At 32.5% G+C, this 21,521-nt stretch overlaps 1 protein-coding gene across 4 annotated transcripts in view; it reads left to right on the plus strand.

Moving 5' to 3' along the window:
* LOC131506708 (disintegrin and metalloproteinase domain-containing protein 18-like) overlaps positions 1 to 21,521 on the plus strand; it is a 136,721-nt gene that overhangs the window by 96,286 nt on the left and 18,914 nt on the right. For 2 of the 4 annotated variants that reach the window (XM_058720595.1, XM_058720594.1), the window contains 2 exons: positions 1,063 to 1,143; positions 20,467 to 20,581. In XM_058720595.1, the coding sequence (XP_058576578.1) occupies positions 1,063 to 1,143; positions 20,467 to 20,581 (196 nt within the window). Of the gene's footprint in view, positions 1 to 1,062; positions 1,144 to 20,466; positions 20,582 to 21,521 lie in introns of those variants that run through there. The other 2 variants (XR_009259102.1, XM_058720596.1) reach the window with 2 other exon arrangements.

The following is a 21,521-nucleotide window of genomic DNA, read 5'->3' on the forward strand; positions in this document are numbered from 1 at the left end:
CTTGTTTAGTTTAGTTGGTTAGTAATAGTTTATACTGTTATAATTGGAATTGTTTCCTTAATTTTAAAAAAATGTTCATTGTTACTGTACAGAAATACATTTGATTTTTGTATGTTAATATTTTATTCCGTAAATTTACTTTTTTTGATTAGTCCTGACAAGCTTTTTACATGTGGAGTCTTTAGAGTTTTCTATATGTACAATTATGTCATCTGCAAACAGATTATTTTACTTCTTTCTCAGCAATTTGTATGCCTTTTATTTATTTTTATCGCCTAATTGCACTGGCTAGAATTTCAAATATATTGAAAAGAGGAGGCAAATGTAGGCTTGCATATGCAACTTTATGTATTGGGTATATGTTAATTTTCAGGAAATAATTGCAAAAACAAATTTTTATTCTTACTTGATATATTCATATTTTTGATGTATTACTTATAATTTATAGTGTTTTTTAAAATAAAATAAAAGAACATAAGCCAGGAGGCCAGTTAACAAAATATAAAATGGTAAAGGAAGCAAAAGTTACATATACTGGTGACTAATTACCACTGGATTACCCATTTTTATGGAACAAGGGTTTTACAATGGTTACAAATGAAGTTAAAATATTTCTCTTGACAAACTATTCTTATCAATATTATAACAAAGATTCATGATAATTTATAATCCAAAATATTCACTTACATTTGAAACCAAGACACAATTAATGAATTATGTTCCAAGTTTTGAGGGCACAAATCATTAACACTAACCAATTATTTATAACAGAATATTAACATAATATAGAAAATCTCCCTTATGGAGATTCTCAATTTAATTCCTAAATGCCAAATTATATTACATTATTACAAAAAAAAACTATGTCAAGGCAAACACCCAAGTTATTTTTCTTTAATTGATTATTGTTTAGATTTTGTATTGGAATCCTAGACTTTTTGTACCCAAATGAGAGTAATATGGAATAAAAAGTCTCAAATTGGGTATATAAGACATAATTCTTTTCTCATGTTATATCAAATGTATGAATGATTATGAAATATTATCTGTCTTTTACTTTAGTATTGTATAAATAAAACCTGCAAAAAAGTTCACTTGGTGGAATATAACTGTAATGCTGCTACAAAATGCAGAGGAAATGGAGTAAGTAACTTTTTTTATAGTTCTAAGTTAAATGTTATTTTTGTGGGTGATTAAAAGTAAAAAAAAATATCTTATTTGGGAGAATTGAGACTCTAGGTTACTTTTAATCTGACCTGGTCCAGAAATAGCTGATCAATATAAAGAAAATCAGTGAAGCTAATTCAAAGACTGTTAAATATATTGTACTACATGTGTTGAATTTATTGTAAGCACCCACAACTTATGAATTAAAAACGTTTAAATGAAAAACATTTATTCTTTTCTTATGACAATAAGTTCATGCTTTACTTATAAATATGTACTTATAAACATAAATAATTTACTTACAAATAAAAATTTACTTATATAAATTCATATTTATATAAAATTCATATAAAATAAATATAACTATGAATATATTTTGTTCTCCCTCATACTCTTAATAATTAAAATTTATGGCTATATAATATTTTATACAGAGTACACTTAAAACCATGTTGATACATTAGTGAATTTTCTGATTGTTCCTCTGAAGAGATTTCTAATAGGAAACGTATCCTTATGCAAAAATTTTTATTTCTTCTCAACTGCTTATCTATCTTAATCTAATAATACAAATTTGCTGTCACATTTATGTTTAATTTTTACTTCTTTAATTTATAGTTCTAGTTCTTTTTAAATTATTTTCCTAAAAGAAAATCAGTGTAAGATGCATTCAACATTATAAAAGTTATTTCAAATTTACCAAACTTATAGGATTCAATTTTATAATTTTTAAATTGTTTGGATTTAGAATATATAAAATGCTTTTTGCATTATCTTTAATTTTCTATAGGTTGTTAACAAAGAGTATAACTATATTTTAATGTTTTGTTTTTTACTTTCTATATAGTTATTGTTCTGATCTTTTGTTTTTCTTTGTTTAATTTTCCATTGTAAGTATTTAGCCTTAATGATTTTTATTAAATCTCAAAACAAAGTAGAGATTATAGATTATTGATACAGTTTTATGGGACACAAATTTATTTTCTTCATCTACTGCCATTTTTATTTTATTTACACTTTTTTATTTTTAATAAAATTTTTCACCATGAAAAATGACATTAAAATAAGTAAGATTAGACTTCTGTATTTATTTTAAGAATTTTCACTATTTGTTAGTTTCATAATTAAAATTAACATGTCAAGTAAAATCTAAATCTAGGAGAAGCTCTGTTTACTTTCCAATGACATGTCAACAGATAGGCAACTTTATTATTTACAATTTATAGAGTTGATTTACAATTCTATAATTTCCAACTTTAGTTCAAATTTTAAGAACATGTAGTTGCTTAGACATATTATTGTGAATTATTGGCAGTTATTGTAGTGTTGTTATTTATTTATTTATTTATTTATTTTTAGGCTTAAGTTTTATTTGTATAAAAATCAGAAAAATAGCTGTTAAAAGTCTGGAAAAGTCCAGTGAAATAAATTTCTTGTCAGTATTTTAGCTGATTGGATATTTACACAAAAGAGGTTTTCAGTTTGAATTATTTCAAAATTATTTTTCTCTACTTTCATAGTTATTTATAAATTATCCAAATGATTAGGGGCTTTTTGGGTTTTTTTTCATTTTAATTTTATTATTTTTTGTCCAATATATGAAATTTATTGTCAAATTGGTTTCCATACAACACCCAGTGCTCATCCCAAAAGTGCCCTCCTCAATACCCATCACCCACCCTCCCCTCCGTCCCACCCCCCATCAACTCTCAGTTTGTTCTCAGTTTTTAAGAGTCTCTCATGCTTTGGCTCTCTACCACTCTAACCCCCTTTTTTTCCCCCTTCCCCTCCCCCATGGGTTTCTGTTAAGTTTCTCAGGATCCACATAAGAGTGAAAACATATGGTATCTGTCTTCCTCTGTATGGCTTATTTCACTCAGCATAACACTCTCCAGTTCCAACCACATTGCTAAAAAGAGCCATATTTCATTCTTTCTCATTGCCACATAGTACTCCATTGTGTATATTAACCACAGTTTCTTTATCCATTCATCACTTGATGGACATTTCGGCTCTTTCCATAATTTGGCTATTGTTGAGAGTGCTGCTATAAACATTGGGGTCCAAGTGCCTCTGTGCATCAGTACTCCTGTATCCCTTGGGTAAATTCCTAGCAATGCTACTGCTGGGTCATAGGGTAGGTCTATTTTTAATTTTTTGAGGAACCACCACACTGTTTTCCAGAGTGGCTGCACCAATTTGCATTCCCACCAATAGTGCAAGAGGGTTCCCATTTCTCCACATCCTCTCCAGCATCTATAGTCTCCTGATTTGTTCATTTTGGCCACCCTGACTGGCGTGAGGTGATATCTGAGTGTGGTTTTGATTTATATTTCCCTGATGAGGGGCGACATTGAGCATCTTTTCATGTGCCTGTTGGCCATCCGGATGTCTTCTTTGGAGAAGTGTCTATTCATGTTTTCTGCCCATTTCTTCACTGGGTTATTTGTTTTTCGGGTGTGGAGTTGGGTGAGCTCTTTATAGATTTTGGATACTAGCCCTTTGTCCGATATGTCATTTGCAAATATCTTTTCCCATTCCGTTGGTTGCCTTTTAGTTTTTTTGGTTGTTTCCTTTGCTGTGCAGAAGCTTTTTATCTTCATAAGGTCCCAGTAATTCATTTTTGCTTTTAATTCCCTTGCCTTTGGGGATGTGTCGAGTAAGAAATTGCTACGACTGAGGTCAGAGAGGTCTTTTCCTGCTTTGTCCTCTAGGGTTTTGATGGTTTCCTGTCTCACATTCAGTTCCTTATCCATTTTGAGTTTATTTTTGTGAATGGTGTGAGAAAGTGGTCTAGTTTCAACCTTCTGCATATTGCTGTCCAGTTCTCCCAGCACCATTTGTTAAAGAGACTGTCTTTTTTCCATTGGATATTCTTTCCTGCTTTGTGAAAGATGAGTTGGCCATACGTTTGTGGGTCTAGTTCTGGGGTTTCTATTCTATTCCATTGGTCTATGTGTCTGTTTTTGTGCCAATACCATGCTGTCTTGATGATGACAGCTTTGTAGTAGAGGCTAAAGTCTGGGATTGTGATGCCTCCTGCTTTGGTCTTCTTCTTCAAAATTACTTTGGCTATTCGGGGCCTTTTGTGGTTCCATATGAATTTTAGGATTGCTTGTTCTAGTTTGGAGAAGAATGCTGGTGCAATTTTGATTGGGATTGCATTGAATGTGTAGATAGCTTTGGGTAGTGTTGACATTTTGACAATATTTATTCTTCCAATCCATGAGCAGGGAATTTTTTTACATTTCCTTATATCTTCTTCAATTTCCTTCATAAGCTTCCTATAGTTTTCAGCATACAGATCTTGTACATCTTTGGTTACATTTATCCCTAGGTATTTTATGCTTCTTGGTGCAGTTGTGAATGGGATCAGTTTCTTTATTTGTCTTTCTGTTGCTTCATTATTAGTGTATAAGAATGCAACTGATTTCTGTACATTGATTTTGTATCCTACAACTTTGCTAAATTCATGTATCAGTTCTAGCAGACTTTTGGTGGAGTCTATCGGATTTTCCGTGTATAATATCATGTCATCTGCAAAAAGTGAAAGCTTGACTTCATCTTTGCCAATTTTGATGCCTTTGATTTCCTTTTGTTGTCTGATTGCTGACGCTAGAACTTCCAACACTATGTTAAACAACAGTGGTGAGAGTGGACATCCCTGTCATGTTCCTGATCTCAGGGAAAAAGCTCTCAGTTTTTCCCCATTGAGGATGATGTTAGCTGTGGGCTTTTCATAAATGGCTTTTACGATCTTTAAGATTGATCCTTCTATCCCGACTTTCTCAAGGGTTTTTATTAAGAATCGATGCTGAATTTTGTCAAATGACTTTTCTGCATCGATTGACAGGATCATATGGTTCTTTTCTTTTATCAATGTGATGTATCACATTGATTGATTTGCGAATGTTGAACCAGCCCTGCATCCCAGGAATGAATCCCACTTGATCATGGTGAATAATTCTTTTTATATGCTGTTGCATTCGATTTGCTAGTATCTTATTGAGAATTTTTGCATCCATATTCATCAGGGATATTGGCCTGTAGTTCTCTTTTTTTACTGGGTCTCTGTCTGGTTTAGGAATCAAAGTAATACTGGCTTCATAGAATGAGTCTGGAAGTTTCCTTCCCTTTCTATTTTTTGGAATAGCTTGAGAAGGATAGGTATTGTCTCTGCTTTAAACATCTGGTAGAACTGCCCTGGGAAGCCATCTGGTCCTGGACTCTTATTTGTTGAGAGATTTTTGATGAATGATTCAATTTCTTCGCTGGTTATGGGTGTGTTCAAGCTTTCTATTTCCTCCTGATTGAGTTTTGGAAGCATGTGGTTGTTTAGGAATTCGTCCATTTCTTCCAGGTTGTCCAGTTTGTTGGCATATACTTTTTCATAGTATTCCCTGATAATTGCTTGTATCTCTGAGTGATTGGTTGTAATAATTCCATTTTCATTCATGATTTTACCTATTTGGGTCATCTCCCTTTTCTTTTTGAGAAGCCTGACTAGAGGTTTGTCAATTTTGTTTATTTTTTCAAAAAACCAACTCTTGGTTTCATTGATCTCCTCTACAGTTTTTTTAGATTCTATATTGTTTATTTCTGCTCTGCTTTTTATTATTTCTCTTCTTCTGCTGGGTTTAGGTTGTCTTTGCTGTTCTGCTTCTATTTCCTTTAGGTGTGCTGTTAGATTTTGTATTTGGGATTTTTCTTGTTTCTTGAGATAGGCCTGGATTGCAATGTATTTTCTTCTCAGGACTACCTTCGCTGCGTCCCAAAGCGTTTGGATTGTTGTATTTTCATTTTCGTTTGTTTCCATATATTTTTTAATTTCTTCTCTAAGTGCCTGGTTGACCCATTCATTCTTTAGTAGGGTGCTCTTTAACCTCATGTTTTTGGAGGTTTCTGAGACCTTTTCCTGTGGTTGATTTCAAGCTTCATAGCATTGTGGTCTGAAAGTATGTATGGTATGATCTCAATTCTTGTATACTTAGGAAGGGCTGTTTTGTGACCCAGTATGTGATCTATCTTGGAGAATGTTCCATGTGCACTTGAGAAGAAAGTATATTCTGTTGCTTTGGGATGCAGAGTTCTAAATATATCTGTCAAGTCCATCTGATCCAATGTATCATTCAGGGCCCTTGTTTCTTTATTGACCCTGTGTCTAGATGATCTATCCATTTCTGTAAGTGGAGTGTTAAAGTCCCCTGCAATTACCACCTTCTTATCAATAAGGCTGCTTATGTTTGTGATTGTTTTATATATTTGCAGGCTCCTGTATTCTGTGCATAGACATTTATTATTGTTAGCTCTTCCTGATGGATAGACCCTGTAATTATTATATAATGCCCTTCTTCATCTCTTGTTACTGCCTTTAATTTAAAGTCGAGTTTGTGTGATATAAGTATGGCAACTCCAGCTTTCTTTTGACTTCCAGTAGCATGATAGATAGTTCTCCATCCCCTCACTTTCAATCTGAAGGTGTCCTCAGGTCTAAAATGAGTGTCTTGTAGACAGCAAATAGATGGGTCTTGTTTTTTTATTCATTCTGATACCCTATTTCTTTTGGTTGGCACATTTAGTCCATTTACATTCAGTGTTATTATAGAAAGATATGGGTTTAGAGTCATTGTGATATCCGTAGGTTTGTTTCATGCTTGTAGCGATGTCTCTGGTATTTTGTCTCATAGGATCCCCCTTAGGATCTCTTGTAGGGCTGGTTTAGTGGTGACGAATTCCTTCAGTTTTTGTTTGTTTGGGAAGACCTTTATCTCTCCTTCTATTCTAAATGACACACTTGCTGGATACAAGATTCTTGGCTGCATATTTTTTCTGTTCATCACAGGGAAGATTTCCTGCCATTCGTTTCTGGCCTGCCAAGTTTCAGTAGAGAGATCGGTCACGATTTTTATAGGTCTCCCTTTATATGTTAGAGCACGTTTATCCCTAGCTGCTTTCAGAATTTTTTCTTTATCCCTGTATTTTGCCAGTTTCGCTCAACAACTCTCCCTCTCATTGTCCTCCAGCCCTCCAGTTCTCTGAGCAGAGCTGTTAACTTATAACCTTCCAGATGTTAAGTCCCGCTTGCTGTCTGAACACACTCCGTCCAGCCCCTCCACTTTTACAAGCCAGACTCGGGGTCTCTGATTGGCCGGCAGGCTGCCCCTCCGCCCGGCTCCCTCCTGCCAGTCCGTGTAGCGAGCACCGCCTCTCCTCCCTTCCTACCCTCTTCCCTGGGCCTCTCGTCTATGCTTGGCTCCGGAAAATCCGTTCTGCTTGTCTTCTGCTGGTTTTCTGGGTTATTTAGGCAGGTGTAGGCGGAATCTAAGTGATCAGCAGGACGCGGTGAGCCCAGCGTCCTCCTATGCCGCCATCTTCCCAACCCTCCCTCCTGTTCTTTTTTCATTTATAATATACTTTTTAAAAAAATTAATAAGAATATTTTTAAGAGCAGTTTTAGGTTCACAGAAAACCTGAGGGAAAAATATAGAATTTTCCCATATGTCTCTTTCCCTGACATAAGTATAGCCTCCTGCATCAAAAGTGTATATTTGTTACAATTGATGAACTTACACTGGTACATCATAATTACCCAAACTACTGAGAGTTTACATTAGGGTTCGTTCTTTGTGTTGTATATTTTATGGTTTTGGACAAATGTAAAATGACATGTATCCATTATTATAATACACATTATAATAATAATTTTCACTGGCTTAAAAAATCCTCTGTGTGCCTCTTTTCTCCCCCAGCCCCAACCTATGGCAGCCACTGATTTTGTTACTGTCTCCATAGATTCGCCTCTTCCAGAATGTTATATAGTTAGTATATAGCCTTTTCTAGAATCTTATATAGTTACATAGTATATACAGTGATATAGTTATAAAGGCTTTTCAAAGTGACTTCTTTCACTTAGTAACATACACTTAAGATATCTTCATGTCTGGATTTATGAGTTTATTTATTCATCTCTGAAAGACATATTGGTTGCTTCCAAAATTTTGCAATTATGAATATAATTACTTAAATATCCATGTACAGGTTTTTGTGTAGAGGTAAGTTTTCAACTCTTTTTAGTATATACTTCTGTTTCAATTAATCTCCCTAGCAATTTATAATTTTATTATTCTGAAAAGTAATAATCTACATATGAATATCAACAAGTTAAGAAAAGAACAGCAGATTTATTGAAAATATTAGTTACTGATTGACTGTAAGTGGTGGGCATTCCTGAATCTGGTCTCTGTTGTTAAAGACAAAGTTTTCAGTATTCAATTTCATGTCTTTCTTTCATACGACATGCTTTTGAAGTATCTAAAAAGTTATCTCCAAATCCAGGGTCATGGAGATTTTCTCCAATTTTATCCTCTAGAAGTTTTACAGTTTTGTATTTTACATGTAGATCTATGATCCATTTGAGCTAATTTTTATAAAAGGTTAACTAAGTACTTAGTAACTTAGTTAAGTAAATTAATAATAAGTACTAACTTTTTGCATGTGAATATCCAGCACCATTTGCTGAAAGATGATTTTTTTTTCCTTTGAACTACTTGCCTCTGTTCCATTATCAAAGATCAGTTGATTATATTTATGTGGGTTTAATTCTATCTTCTCTATTTAATTCCATTAATTTGTTTTGATTATTGTAGCCTTAAAAATGTATACATGTCAAGTAGTTAAATGGTTCTTCTTTATTCTTCAGCATTATGTTAGCTATTCTGCGTCTTTTGCTTCTCCATATAAACATTAGTTTGCCAAATAAGTTATCAATAACCAGAAAATAACCAACTAGAATTTTTCTTGGGAATGTATTGAATGTATAGATCAAGTGTGGAAGATCTAACATCTCGAAAATATTGAATGTTCATATCCATGTACATGGAATATGTCTCCATTTTTATACATCTTTGAGTTTGTTACATTAGACTTTTGCAGTTTTCCTAATACAGGTCTTGTAAATTTGAAACCAATTATTTCTGGTGCTAATATAAATGGCATTGTTTTCAATTTCAAATGCCAATTGTTTATTGTTATATATAAGTACACAATTGACTTTTATATATTAAAGTTTCATTATGCTACCTTACATAATCACTTATTGGTTCATATATCTCTTTTTGTCAATTCTTTGGGATAATTTACACAATCATCTCATCTGAGAAGAAAAAATTGTATTTCTTTCTTCCCCAATTTTATATCTTTTATTTCCTGTTCTTAAGGTTTTATATTTAAAATCTTTAGGTATGACTAAAGTCATATGTTTTATGACTAAAACCATTAGGTACCATAAATTTTTATGACTAAAACCATTAGGTATGACTTTAAGTATAATGTTGAAAGAGAAAAGTAGTAAGACTAAACATCCTTGCCTTGTTCCTGATCTTAGCAGGAAAGCTTCTAGCTATATTCTCACTATTTTTTCTTATATTCCTTCAATGTAGTAGGCCATATTAATGTGAAATTCTAAATAAGGTAGAGCAATTTCCTATCTGTATATTTAAAAATGAATTCAAACCTTAGAGAAAGTCACTTTCAAATAAGCATATCTAAATTAAAAATAATAAAAAACATTTACTTCCTGAAAAACAATAAAGGGGATGCAATTTATAAACCTAGGGAACACTAATAATATTCCTTTTTCCTATTCTTCATAATTTTCTTTCATATTATTTTACATTGGAGCTTCTCATCTGTGACCCTCCACCCCCAACACACAAGTGAAATCTCACAAAATAAGTTCTTTTTTTTCTCTGAACCCCATGGCTTACTCTCTTCTTGCCACTTGTTCTTTTTTCCTATTTCTCCCTCAACTTTGTCTCTTGTTTTACTCTATTTCAATTTATTTTTTCTTAGGTTTTTCCCTAGTCTGTTATGTATTCTTATGTATGTCTTTTTTTTTTTATTGAGGTATAATCCAGGTGTACAATTTAGTGATTTCATATTTGTATGCATTGTGAAGTGATCACCACAATAATTCTAGTTAACATACATCATCATATATAATTACAATTTTTTTCTTGTGCTGAGGACTTTCAAGATCTGCTCTCTTGGTAACTTTCAAATATTCAATACAATATTATTAACTATATCATCATATTTACATTACATCTCCATAATTTATTTATATTATAACTGGGGACTTTATCTTTGACAACTTTTACTCATTTCACCCATCATCCCCCCTCCCCCCACCTGTGGCAACTACCAATCTGTTTCTGTATTTATATGCTTGTTTTTAAAAATGTTTGTTTTTAAAAATTCTATCTATGTTGGGATGAGCACGGGGTGTTGTATGGAAACCAATTTGACAATAAATTTCATATTAAAATTAAAAAAAATAAAAAATAAACATCTGTATTAAGACAAAAAATAAAATAAAAAATAAAAATTCTATCTATAAGTGAGATCATTTAGTATTTGCCTTCTACTCTCTAACTTATTTTACTTTGCGTAATGCCCTCAAGGTCCATCCATGTTGCCACAAATGGCAATATTTCATTGTTTTTATGGCTGAATAGTATTCATATATAATATGAATAATATTTTTTAATATGAAATTTATTGTCAAATTGGTTTCCACAACACCCAGTGCTCATCCCAACAGGTGCCCTCCTCAACGCCCATCACCCACCCTCTCCTCCCTCCCACCCCCATCAACCCTCAGTTTATTCTCAGTTTTTAAGAGTCTCTTATGGTTTGCCTCCCTCCCTCTCTAACATTTTTTTTCCTTCCCCTCTCCCACAGTTTTCTGTTATGTTTCTCAGGATCCACATAAGAGGGAAAACATATGGTATCTTTCTCTGCATGACTTATTTCACTTAGCTTAACATTCTCCAGTTCCTTCCACGTTGCTACAATAGGCCACATTTCATTCTTTCTTATTGCCACGTAATATTCCATTGTGTATATAAACCACAATTTCTTTATCCATTCATCAGTTGATGGACATTTAGGCTCTTTCCCTAATTTGGCTATTGTTGACAGTGTTGCTGTAAACATTGGGGTACAAGTGCCCCTTTGTATCAGCACTCTTGTATCCCTTGGGCAAATTCCTAGCAGTGCTATTTCTGGGTCATAGGGTAGATCTATTTTTAATTTTTTGAGGAACCTCCACACTGTTTTCCAGATGCTGGTGAGGATATATAACATCTTTTTATCCATTCATTCATAGATGAGCACTTAGGTTGTTTCCATATTTTGACTATTATTTAAAAAATGCTATAATTAACATCTTTAAAAATTAGTGATTTGGTTTCTTTGGATACATATGAAGAAGTGGAAATACTGGATCATATGGTATTCCTATTTTTAATTTTTTGAAGAACATCCATACTGTTTTCCACAGTAGTTACACCAATTTGCATTCCCACCAACATGAGGGTTCCCTATTCTCCTCTTCCTCACCAACACTTGTTATTTCACATATTTTTGATAATAACCATTCTAGCATGTGTGGGTAATATATCATTGTGGTTTTGATTTGCATTTCTCTTATGATCAGTAATATTGAGCATCTTTTCAGGTACATATTGGCTATATGTAGGTCTTCTGTTTCTCATTATTAAGTATGATGTTATCTGTGCATTTTTGTAGATTTTCCTTCTATTGAGAAATTTCTCCATTTCTTACTGGATTGGTGATTTTCAATCATATATTGTATATGTTTAGTCAAGTCCTTTTTTCTGAATCTATTGATATATAGTCATATGACTTTTCTTTTTAGCCTAATGGTGTGATAGGTTACAGTCATTGATCTTCAAATGATAACCTCACCTGTATACCAAGAATAAAATCCATTTTATTGTGATATATTATTCTTTTATAATTTGATTTGCTAATATTTTAGAGAATTTTTGCATTTTTGCTGATGAGTGATATTGGTCTGTAGTTTTTTCTTATAATGTCTTTGGTTTTGGTATTGTGATAATGCTGACCTAAGAATGAGTTTGCAAATGTTCCTTCTGCCTCATTTTGTGGAAGAGGTTGTAAATAATTGATATAATTTCTTTCTTAAAAGCTTGGTCAAATTCATGAAAGAAAGGGTGCCGGGTGGCTCAGTTAGTTAAGTGTCTGACTCTTGGTTTTGGTTCAGGTCATGATCTCATGGTTCCTTTGTTCTGACCCCACTTGGATTCTTTCTCTCTCTCTCTCTCTCTCTCTGCCCTTCCCCTGCTCACGCTTTCTATCTCAAATAAATAAATAAATAAACTTTGTAAAAAAAAAAGAATAAGAAAAATAAAATAGTTTATTTTACCTTCCTTTATTCCTTCTCTTTTACTCTTTCTTCTGTACGTATGTCTGAGTTTCTAACCTACATCAGTCCTTTCTGAAGCATTTCTTGCAAAGCAGGTATATTTGTGACAAATTTTCTGAAATTTTGTTTGTTTAAGAAAGTCTTTATTTTTCCTTCTTTTTTGAAGTATAATTTTAATGGATACACATTCAAGGTGGCTGTTTGGTTTTTTTCGGCATTTAAATATTTCACTCCCTTCTCATTGCTTTCAATGATTTCTGAAGAAAAGTACAACATAATTATCATCCTTGCTCTTCTGTAGATAAGTTTTTTTTTTATTTTCTAGGTTATTTCAAGATATTCTCTTCATTTTTTTATATTTTCTGCAGTTTGAATGTTATTTCCACATGCATTTTTAAAATGTTTGCCTTGCCTGACATTCTCTGAAGTTTATGTTTAGGACCTTTGGGGAAATTGTGTCAATATTGTTTCAAATAGTTTTCTGTCCCTTTCTTTTTTTCTCCTTCTGGTATTCCCATGACATGTATATATTTTTTAATTGTCCCACAGTTCTTGGATATTCTGTTGTATCTTTTTATTATTTTTTCTCTTTGCACTTAAGTTTTGGATTGTTTTATTGACATTTTCTCAAGCTCACTGATTATTTCTTTGGTTGTATACAGATGATTCCATCAAAGGAATTCATGTCTTCTATATAGTGTTTTAGATTTCTATTACTTAAAATATTTTTTTAGGGTTTCTATCTCACTGCTTATATTACACATCTGTTCTTTTATGTTGTCTACTTTCCCTAAGCACATTAATCATGGCTGCTTTATATCCTTGGTCTGATACTTCCAACATCTTTGGCATATGTGTCTGGTCTAGACCTTTCTCTGTCTCTTCAAATTGTGATTTTTTTAGCATGGCATATAACTTATTGTTGACAATCAGACATGATGTACTGATTAAAAAGAACTAACCTCCAACAAAAAAGTTCTTCTATGACAATATATGGGAAAATCTTGGAAAGTAATGACACTCTGATATGTGGGAAGTGGCTGTCTGAATTGATATCCCCCCAAAATCTCAAATCTCCAGATTCATCTGAACCTACAGAAATGGTTCATTTATTTCTGTCAAGGGATGAAATTCCTTGCTTGCTAGAAGATTATACAGAGGTCTGGCACTTGCAAGTTAACATATGCCCCCTAAAATTTTCTCCCACTTTTCTTTCTGCCACTATACCAATAATAAGAATTACAGTATAATTTGACTGGAGATGTTCTGGGCCTGATAAGGAACAAAAGCAATTACACTCCAAAGGAAATGCAAGACTTGCCCCAATAGGGGCAAGAACAGTAGTCATGAACTGAATTCTGAGTTTGTTTTATGAAAGAACTAGAATATAAGGTTGACCTAGAGAATGTTTATTGATTTGAAGGACCTTTATAAGGACACTGACAAAATCCTCAATAGATGTAGCATGTACACTTCTATGATGTCTCCTAGAACCATGGGGAAAAAATGGCTCATACCACATGAATACAAATGCCAGAATATTTATGGTAGAAGAAGAGATTATAAGCCTCAGATAAATGGGCATGCTAATTGGATATACTATATAAGGCCTAACCCTAAAAATGGCAGCGCATCACATGAAGGTCCATAAGATATATCATTTATTTACTTAATTTTACTTAATTAAAAATTCACTAGAAATGGTTAGGAACTTAGTGTAGTCCATGCTTATGGTAGGAGATACTATTACAGATCTGGGTTCATTGATACCCATGGGGGTGACAGAACCAGGAGACAATAGAAGTCAATGATGATCAGAAATTATCATAATTAATGGCAAGATACTAGGGCAAACCAGAGGGGCCTGGTCCTCAGAGAATTATGGAAACCTTTCTTATTAGTGAAAAAATATGCAGCCAACACAAGTACTGTTCAATCTATCCAATGAATTGTAATTAACAAATGATAATCAGGAAGCTGAAAGCAGTTGTCCCAATAAAATGTCACAATTTCTTGCCACATTTCTGGAACTGAGCAAGGTTTTTGACCATGAATCACTAACTAAAGAAGCAGCAGCATCTTAAATACAAAGTTCTCAACAGGATCAAAACAATATAGTTATGTGATGATGATTCTTCCTGTTCTTGACAAGAACTATGGCCATTTCTTCATGTAACTATATTTTGAAGTAAAGGTTCTCCAAACATTTTGAGAACTGTTGGACACAAGGTCCAAACTGATACAAATACTCATAAACCTGAAGACTCATCACTTTCCCTTTTTTAGGACATGGACATATAGGGATCAGATAATAAATGGAATTCTTTCCTAGGATATATTGGGTCTTTGGACTCACCCAGTGGCTATTTCTCCCCTCCTTATGTGTATGTTTGGAATTTATATATATACTGCTTGGCAAAACTGCCACCTAGAACTTTTGATTTGTGGTGTCAAACTGTCTTATGGGTAAATACAAGTGGAGGCCTCTGAAACTTCCCTAGACGGATAAAATATAAAACCAAAAACAATATCACGTCCTGGTGTAAATGGCTTGGATTATTGTCACCTTTAAAATACAGCAGATATAAAGTTAGTGGCCCCCACAATATCTCCATTTAAGTTACTACTCTAGTCTCTACAAAACCAGGCATATCTTGAAGGATGATAATAGGATCCTCAAACTCAAAAGTGTTGTATTTACATTTGCAGTAATTGTGCCAGATGTGTTGTCTTTACTAAAGATTAAGATATGGTATATGGTGTGTGGCTATTCATCAGGCAAATCTGCTCCAGTTCATCTTTGTTAGAAAAAAAAATCATCTGATAGTTATCATATTCACATGGAGTGAATAACAATATACATTTTAGTTTTTCCCAGGACTGGGTTAATTTTCCCATCCTCTTTCGTAAAGTAATCAAACAATATCTGTATTATTTGGACATCTGGAGAATATCACAGTGCTTATCTCTATCAAAGATATCATGCTAATGGACCAGATAAGCAAAAATAGCTAGCACTTTGTAGGTATCTATAAGATATATGTGCTCCAGAGGATGAGAGCTAAATACTAGGGATATTCAGTGGCTTGTACATTAATAAATGATTAGGAGTCCAGTTGTTTATGTCATGTCAGAACATCTCCTTTGAAGAAAAGGACATGTTATTTTGTTTTACATTTTCCACTATTAAGATGGAAGTACAACAACTATTGGGTTTCCTCAGATTCTAGTAACAGCTTATTATATACCTGAAAATATTGTTGCAAGCCATATATCAAGTGATATGAAAGGCTATCAGCTTTCTGTAGGGAAGATAGTAGGTGAGGTCCTTGAAGCTGACTCAGACTGGTAAATGCAAGCCCTATTGCTTCAGTCCTATTACCCAGATTAAATGGTATTAGTGCTTTCAGGGGTGGGGAAAGATGCTGAATTATGCTTCTATGCTTTAATAGAAGAATAGCAATGTATACCCCAGGTTTTTGGAATGAAACCATGCCATTTCCAGTAGATAATTCTTTATTTTTGGAAAAATACCTGCTGGTGTATTATTACACTCTGAGAAAGAAGTTCTGACCATGAAACAACTGATTGTTCTGCCAAGATTTCCAAGTCACAAATTTTGTAAAATCTGAAATAATGCATTATAAGATTGAAGTGGTATATCTGGAGTCAAGCAAGAGCCTAACCAAAGCAATGAAAGGATAAGTAGGCTAAACTCCCATATAATTCTCTGGTCTTGCATTGGTACTTCTCCCTAGTTTCACCTATGAATACATGAAAGATTCTCTATGACTAGCTGATAGATCAGCAATGCCAAAGCCTGATGTACAGATGGATGGCTTGGTGTGTGGGTACAAGTCAAATATAAATAATGGCTTTCCTACAGCCACAGTGAGGAATGAGCTTAAAAGACTTTGGTGATGATAAATCTTCCCTATGGGTAGAAATTCTGGTAGGTCAGCTAATCATAATATTGTGTTGAAGAGAGAAAGAGACTGATGTTAAAATATACACTGACTTGTAGGCTATAGTAAATTCCTTGGCCAGCTAGTCAAAAGACAAAAAAATGAAAGATTGAAAAATCAGGGTTAAGAAGATCATGCGGATGAACATATGGGAGGAACCATAATTCATGACAATTTCATTTAGAATGTTAACTCTTATCAGAGGGATCAGCCACAAAAGTAAAAACAGACAAAATTATTTGACTGGTTAACATTTGCCAGTCTCCATCATTGCCCACCCAAATGCTGACACATTCACATAAACAAACTATTGTGGCAGCTATGGACAAGCAGCTATGGAGATTATGCATGGGTTAAACAAGGTGGAATCCCATTTACCAAGGGTGATCTAGTTACTGCCACTGTTTAAAGTCCAATTTGCAGCCTTGGTTGTCAATGTTGAGTCCCATTATGGAATCATAATGTCAACTCTTGTAGAACTGCTTATTTCTCCTTTACATTCTATCAGTTTTTGCCTAATATATTTTGAAGGTCTGTTACTAAGTGTATAAATATTTATAATTGCTATATCTTTTTGCTGTATTGAATCTTTTTTAACATATCATATCATTCTTTGTCTTTTCTAAACCTTTTAAAGTCTATTGTGTCTGATATTAGTATAATGACTTCTGTTCTCTTTCAGTTACTTTTGCATGAAATATCTTTTCCATCCTTTCACTTTCAATTTATTTGTCTTTGGATCTACATTAAGTCTCTTATAAACAGCATATAGTTAAATCATGTGTTTTTTTTAAAATCTGTTTTGCCAATTTATGTCTTTTAATTTAAAGTTTAATTTATTTACAGTTAAAGTAATTATGGATAAACAGTGACTTTGTTACTTTGCTGTTTATTTTTGATACACCTTTCAAATAAATTATAAATTTAAATAAATAAATTATAAATAAAAAATAGCTTTTTATTTATATTACTATATTCTTTTGTGTTCACTTGATTTTTTTGTATTGAAATGTTTAAATTCCATCCTCTTTTCCTTTCATGTATATTTGATAGCAGTTTCTTTGTGAAACTGCATAGGGGATACATTTAATGTACTAAAGTTATAACACTCTCATTTGAATTTATACCAGTTTAACTTTAAGAACATACAAAAACTTTGCTTCTTTATTGTACTGTTGTGACCCCTATTATTTGTTGATGTCACAAATTAAATCATTTTACTTTGGATCCCAAAACAAACTAATAATTATTTTAAGCTCATTAGTCTCTTAAATTGTGTAGAAACAAAATGTGAAGCTACAATCCAAGATTATAATAATACTAGCTTCTAGACTAATAATTGTTTTTTTTTAATCTATTAGTTCCTTATCATGTAGAAACCAAAAGTAGAGTTACAATTTTTACAACAATTTTAGCTTTTAAAAATTCACATGTATATACCTTTTTTGAGATCTTTATTTCTTCACATAGCTTTAAATTGTAATATACTGGCCTTTCAAATTACCCTGCCATACTTCTTTGACCATTTCTTGCAGGGCTGCTCTAGTAATAATGAATTCCTTAGTATTTATCTGGGAATTATTTAAATTCTCCCTTACTTTTGAAGGACAGTTTTGCTAAATATAAGATTCTTGGTTGACAGGTTTTTTGTTGTTGTTTTTCTATTAGCACTCTAAATATATCTGCCATCTGCCTGCTGGTTTCCAAATTTCTCATGAGAAAGCTGCTGATAGTCTTATTTAAGATCTCTTGTACGTGACAACTTACTTCCTTTCCTGCTTTCAAAATTCTCTCTTTGCCTTTGGCTTTTAAGTTTGATTATGATATGTACCAGTGTGAGTCTCTGAGTTCATTTTATTTGAAGTTTGTGAGCTTCTGGATATATTCACATTTTTCATTGAATTTGGGAAGTTTTCAGTAGTTATTTCTTCATATATTCTCTTTTTCTGGAATGCAAAAAGGAGTTCTTCAAGTTGACAAAAAGGACACTAACAACATGAAAAAGTGTAAAAGTATAAAAGTCACTGTAAAAATTAAAATATATTCAAATTCAGAATACTCTAATATTGTAATGTTAGCATGTAAATCACTTTAAACTCTGGTATAAAAGTTAAGGGGTACCTGGGTGGCTCAGTCGGCTAAGTGTTTGACTTCAGCTTAGGTCATGATCTCACAGTTTGTGAGTCTGAGACCCAGGTCAGGCTAGGAACTCACAGTTGGAAGCCTGGAGCCTGCTGTGGATTCCCTGTCTCCCTCTTTTTCTACCCCAACCGCCGTTTGTGCCCTCTCTCTCTCAAAGATAAATAAACGAGCATTTAAAAAAATAAAAAATAAAAGTTAACAGACAAAAGTTTTGAAATTAACTAGATACAAAAATGTGTTAATACATCACATAAAATGATGGAGGTTGTGACATCAATTATACAAAATGTGGGGGAAGGAGAAATTAAAGTGTAGAATTATTTGTATAAGGTCATATTTTGGTTGTTATCAGCTTAAAATAAACTATTATATCTATAAAATATTTTATGTAAGCTTCATCAAACTCACATATAAAAAATTGTAGTAGACACACAAAAGATAAAGACAAAGTAATCAAAGCATAAAAGTATTTTTAAAAAAATCAAGTTACAAAGGAGCACAGCAAGAGAAGGAAAACAGAACAAAGGAACCACCAGTAAACAAGGGGCACAAAGGCAATAGTAAATTCTTACTAACCCATAATTACTTTAAATATAAGTTTATTGAGTTTTTATTAAAAAACAACATCAAATGATATACTAGGAAGTATACAGTGATTTACTTTACTTTTAAGGACACACATAGGTTGAATATTAAGGAATGGAAAGAGATTTTTCATGCAGATGGTAATCAAAAGACAGTAGTGTGGCTACACTTCTATCAGAGAAAATATGCCTTAGGTAAAAGATTGTCAAAAAAGACAAGTTATTATACAATGATAAAAGAGTCAAGTCATCAAAAAGTTACAAAAATTGTAATAGAAATAGATCCAAAGTCCAAACTTTTGAATATATAAATGAAATATTAACAAAACTGAAAGAAGAAATAGACAGGAATAGGAAGGAAATACAGAAAATTCTTAGCAGTGGTGAGTGGAACTTAATTAGTGGGTGAAAACTCTTAGTTTTATGCATTTTAAGTATTTGAATTTTATAAAATTCTACTTACTTGTTTTACTTCAAAATGAAAATACTAAACTATTAAGTGTAAAAGCACAAATAACATATAAACTCCATAGATGTAAACTGTTAGAGGTGTGAGTTGATCATAAAGTTTTACTTGTTTTTCATTTTTAATATTTTTGCATCTATTTTATTTTATTTTGGAAAATATGTTCACTTAAAATGAAATGCAAACAGCTTATCATTAAAGTAAAATTTTGGAAAGATGACTAGGATAAGAAATTAAAGTGGCCAAGTCAATTGTTGGTAATTTAATTGTCATATTTTGTATAGAAATTAAAGTGTAGAAATAGGAAATGTGGAAGTGGTGGCAGTAAATGTTTACAAAATAACTAAATGATATAATATTTTTGAAAAATTCTAAAGTCACCCAATGTTGTGAATATGATGGACATAATATATTGAATCTCATTTAATAAAAATGATTGGTGTCTCGGGGCGCCTGGGTGGCTCAGTCAGTTAAGCGTCCAACTTCAGCTCAGGTCACGATCTCATGGTCCGTGAGCTCGAGCCCCGCGTTGGGCCCTGGGCTGATGGCTCAGAGCCTGGAGCCTGCTTCGGATTCTGTGTCTCCCTCTCTCTCTGCCCCTCCCCCGTTCATGCTCTGTCTCTCTCTGTCTCAAAAATAAATAAACGTTAAAAAAAATTAAAAAAAAAAATAAAAATGATTGGGGAAGGCAAAGTATTTATCAGAAAGTCAATATATGAAGGTCGTAAGTAGTAATTTTGTCCTTGACCATTATGCTGCCAAAATTTTCACTATTTTTTCCAACTTATTTCTCATACAGTGTTAATAAACTTAGGAAAAATAATTTTATTCTTTTAAATATATACATAAGATATAAAAACTAACAAATTTATATTTTGTTGTTTGTTTCAGATATGTAATAATTTGGGTAATTGTCATTGTTTTCCTGGCCATAGGCCTCCATATTGTAAATTCCAGATTGGTTCACCAGGGGGAAGTATTGATGATGGAAATGTTCAGAAATCTGGTGAGTAGAAATAAAACTTTTAAAACAAAAATAGATGTTGTTTTATTAAATAAAGAAATATAATACTGAGTCTAATCTTTCATGATCACCTGAATAATTAAAAGGGCTATCTTGAATAGTGACTTTAATGAAATTAGTATTACACAATATTTGTAATATTTTCTCAGATACTCAGTTTTCAACATCTTAGTTAAATAAGTTAGAAGATAGTATTCAAGTTTCAATAAATGCCATAGCAAGAATTCAAAACAAATTAAAATATGGAAGAATAAACACTACATAAAAGATTTGAATTTTATATTATTAAAAATTTTGTACACTTAAAAACAGCTATAGCATAGGGTGGTCATTCTGAATGAAATTTGGAAAATACATATGACAAAATATAAATGGAACTAATAATAAATCATACCTTGACTGATGGAGTAAATTTTTATATTTTCTCTTATTTGCATAAATTAAGGCAAGTGTCATATTTGTTGATTCAATCATTCATTCATTCATTATTCCCTATACAAACATGTTAAGTGTCTGGTAAGGCAATAGTATTGAGATCCACATTTCAGAAAGTCCAATCAAGCAACACCATGGAATATGGATTTGATAATATGACTCTGAATGAAACTATTCATTGGAAAACAATTACCTTAATTATAAGGACCTGAAATAAACAATAAAAGAGAAGATAATGTGTTGCATTATCCTGTTTTTATGAATAACAATGAATAAGGCATGATGGTCATTGATATGGTCATTATATTTGGCACACGGAGAAGAATGGGTAATGATAATATATCTACTTTGCAAAAATAATTGAAGGATGGACACAGCATGAAGATAATGTATTTAATTTTGTATAAATAGAGTTTGGGTTACATGTTAAAGAATCCATGTGAAAACATCTATGGGAATCCATGGGAATTTGAAAACATTGCCAACT

The sequence above is a fragment of the Neofelis nebulosa genome, chromosome 3 (assembly GCF_028018385.1).
Source record: "Neofelis nebulosa isolate mNeoNeb1 chromosome 3, mNeoNeb1.pri, whole genome shotgun sequence".
In the NCBI taxonomy this organism is placed as follows: Eukaryota; Metazoa; Chordata; class Mammalia; order Carnivora; family Felidae; genus Neofelis; species Neofelis nebulosa.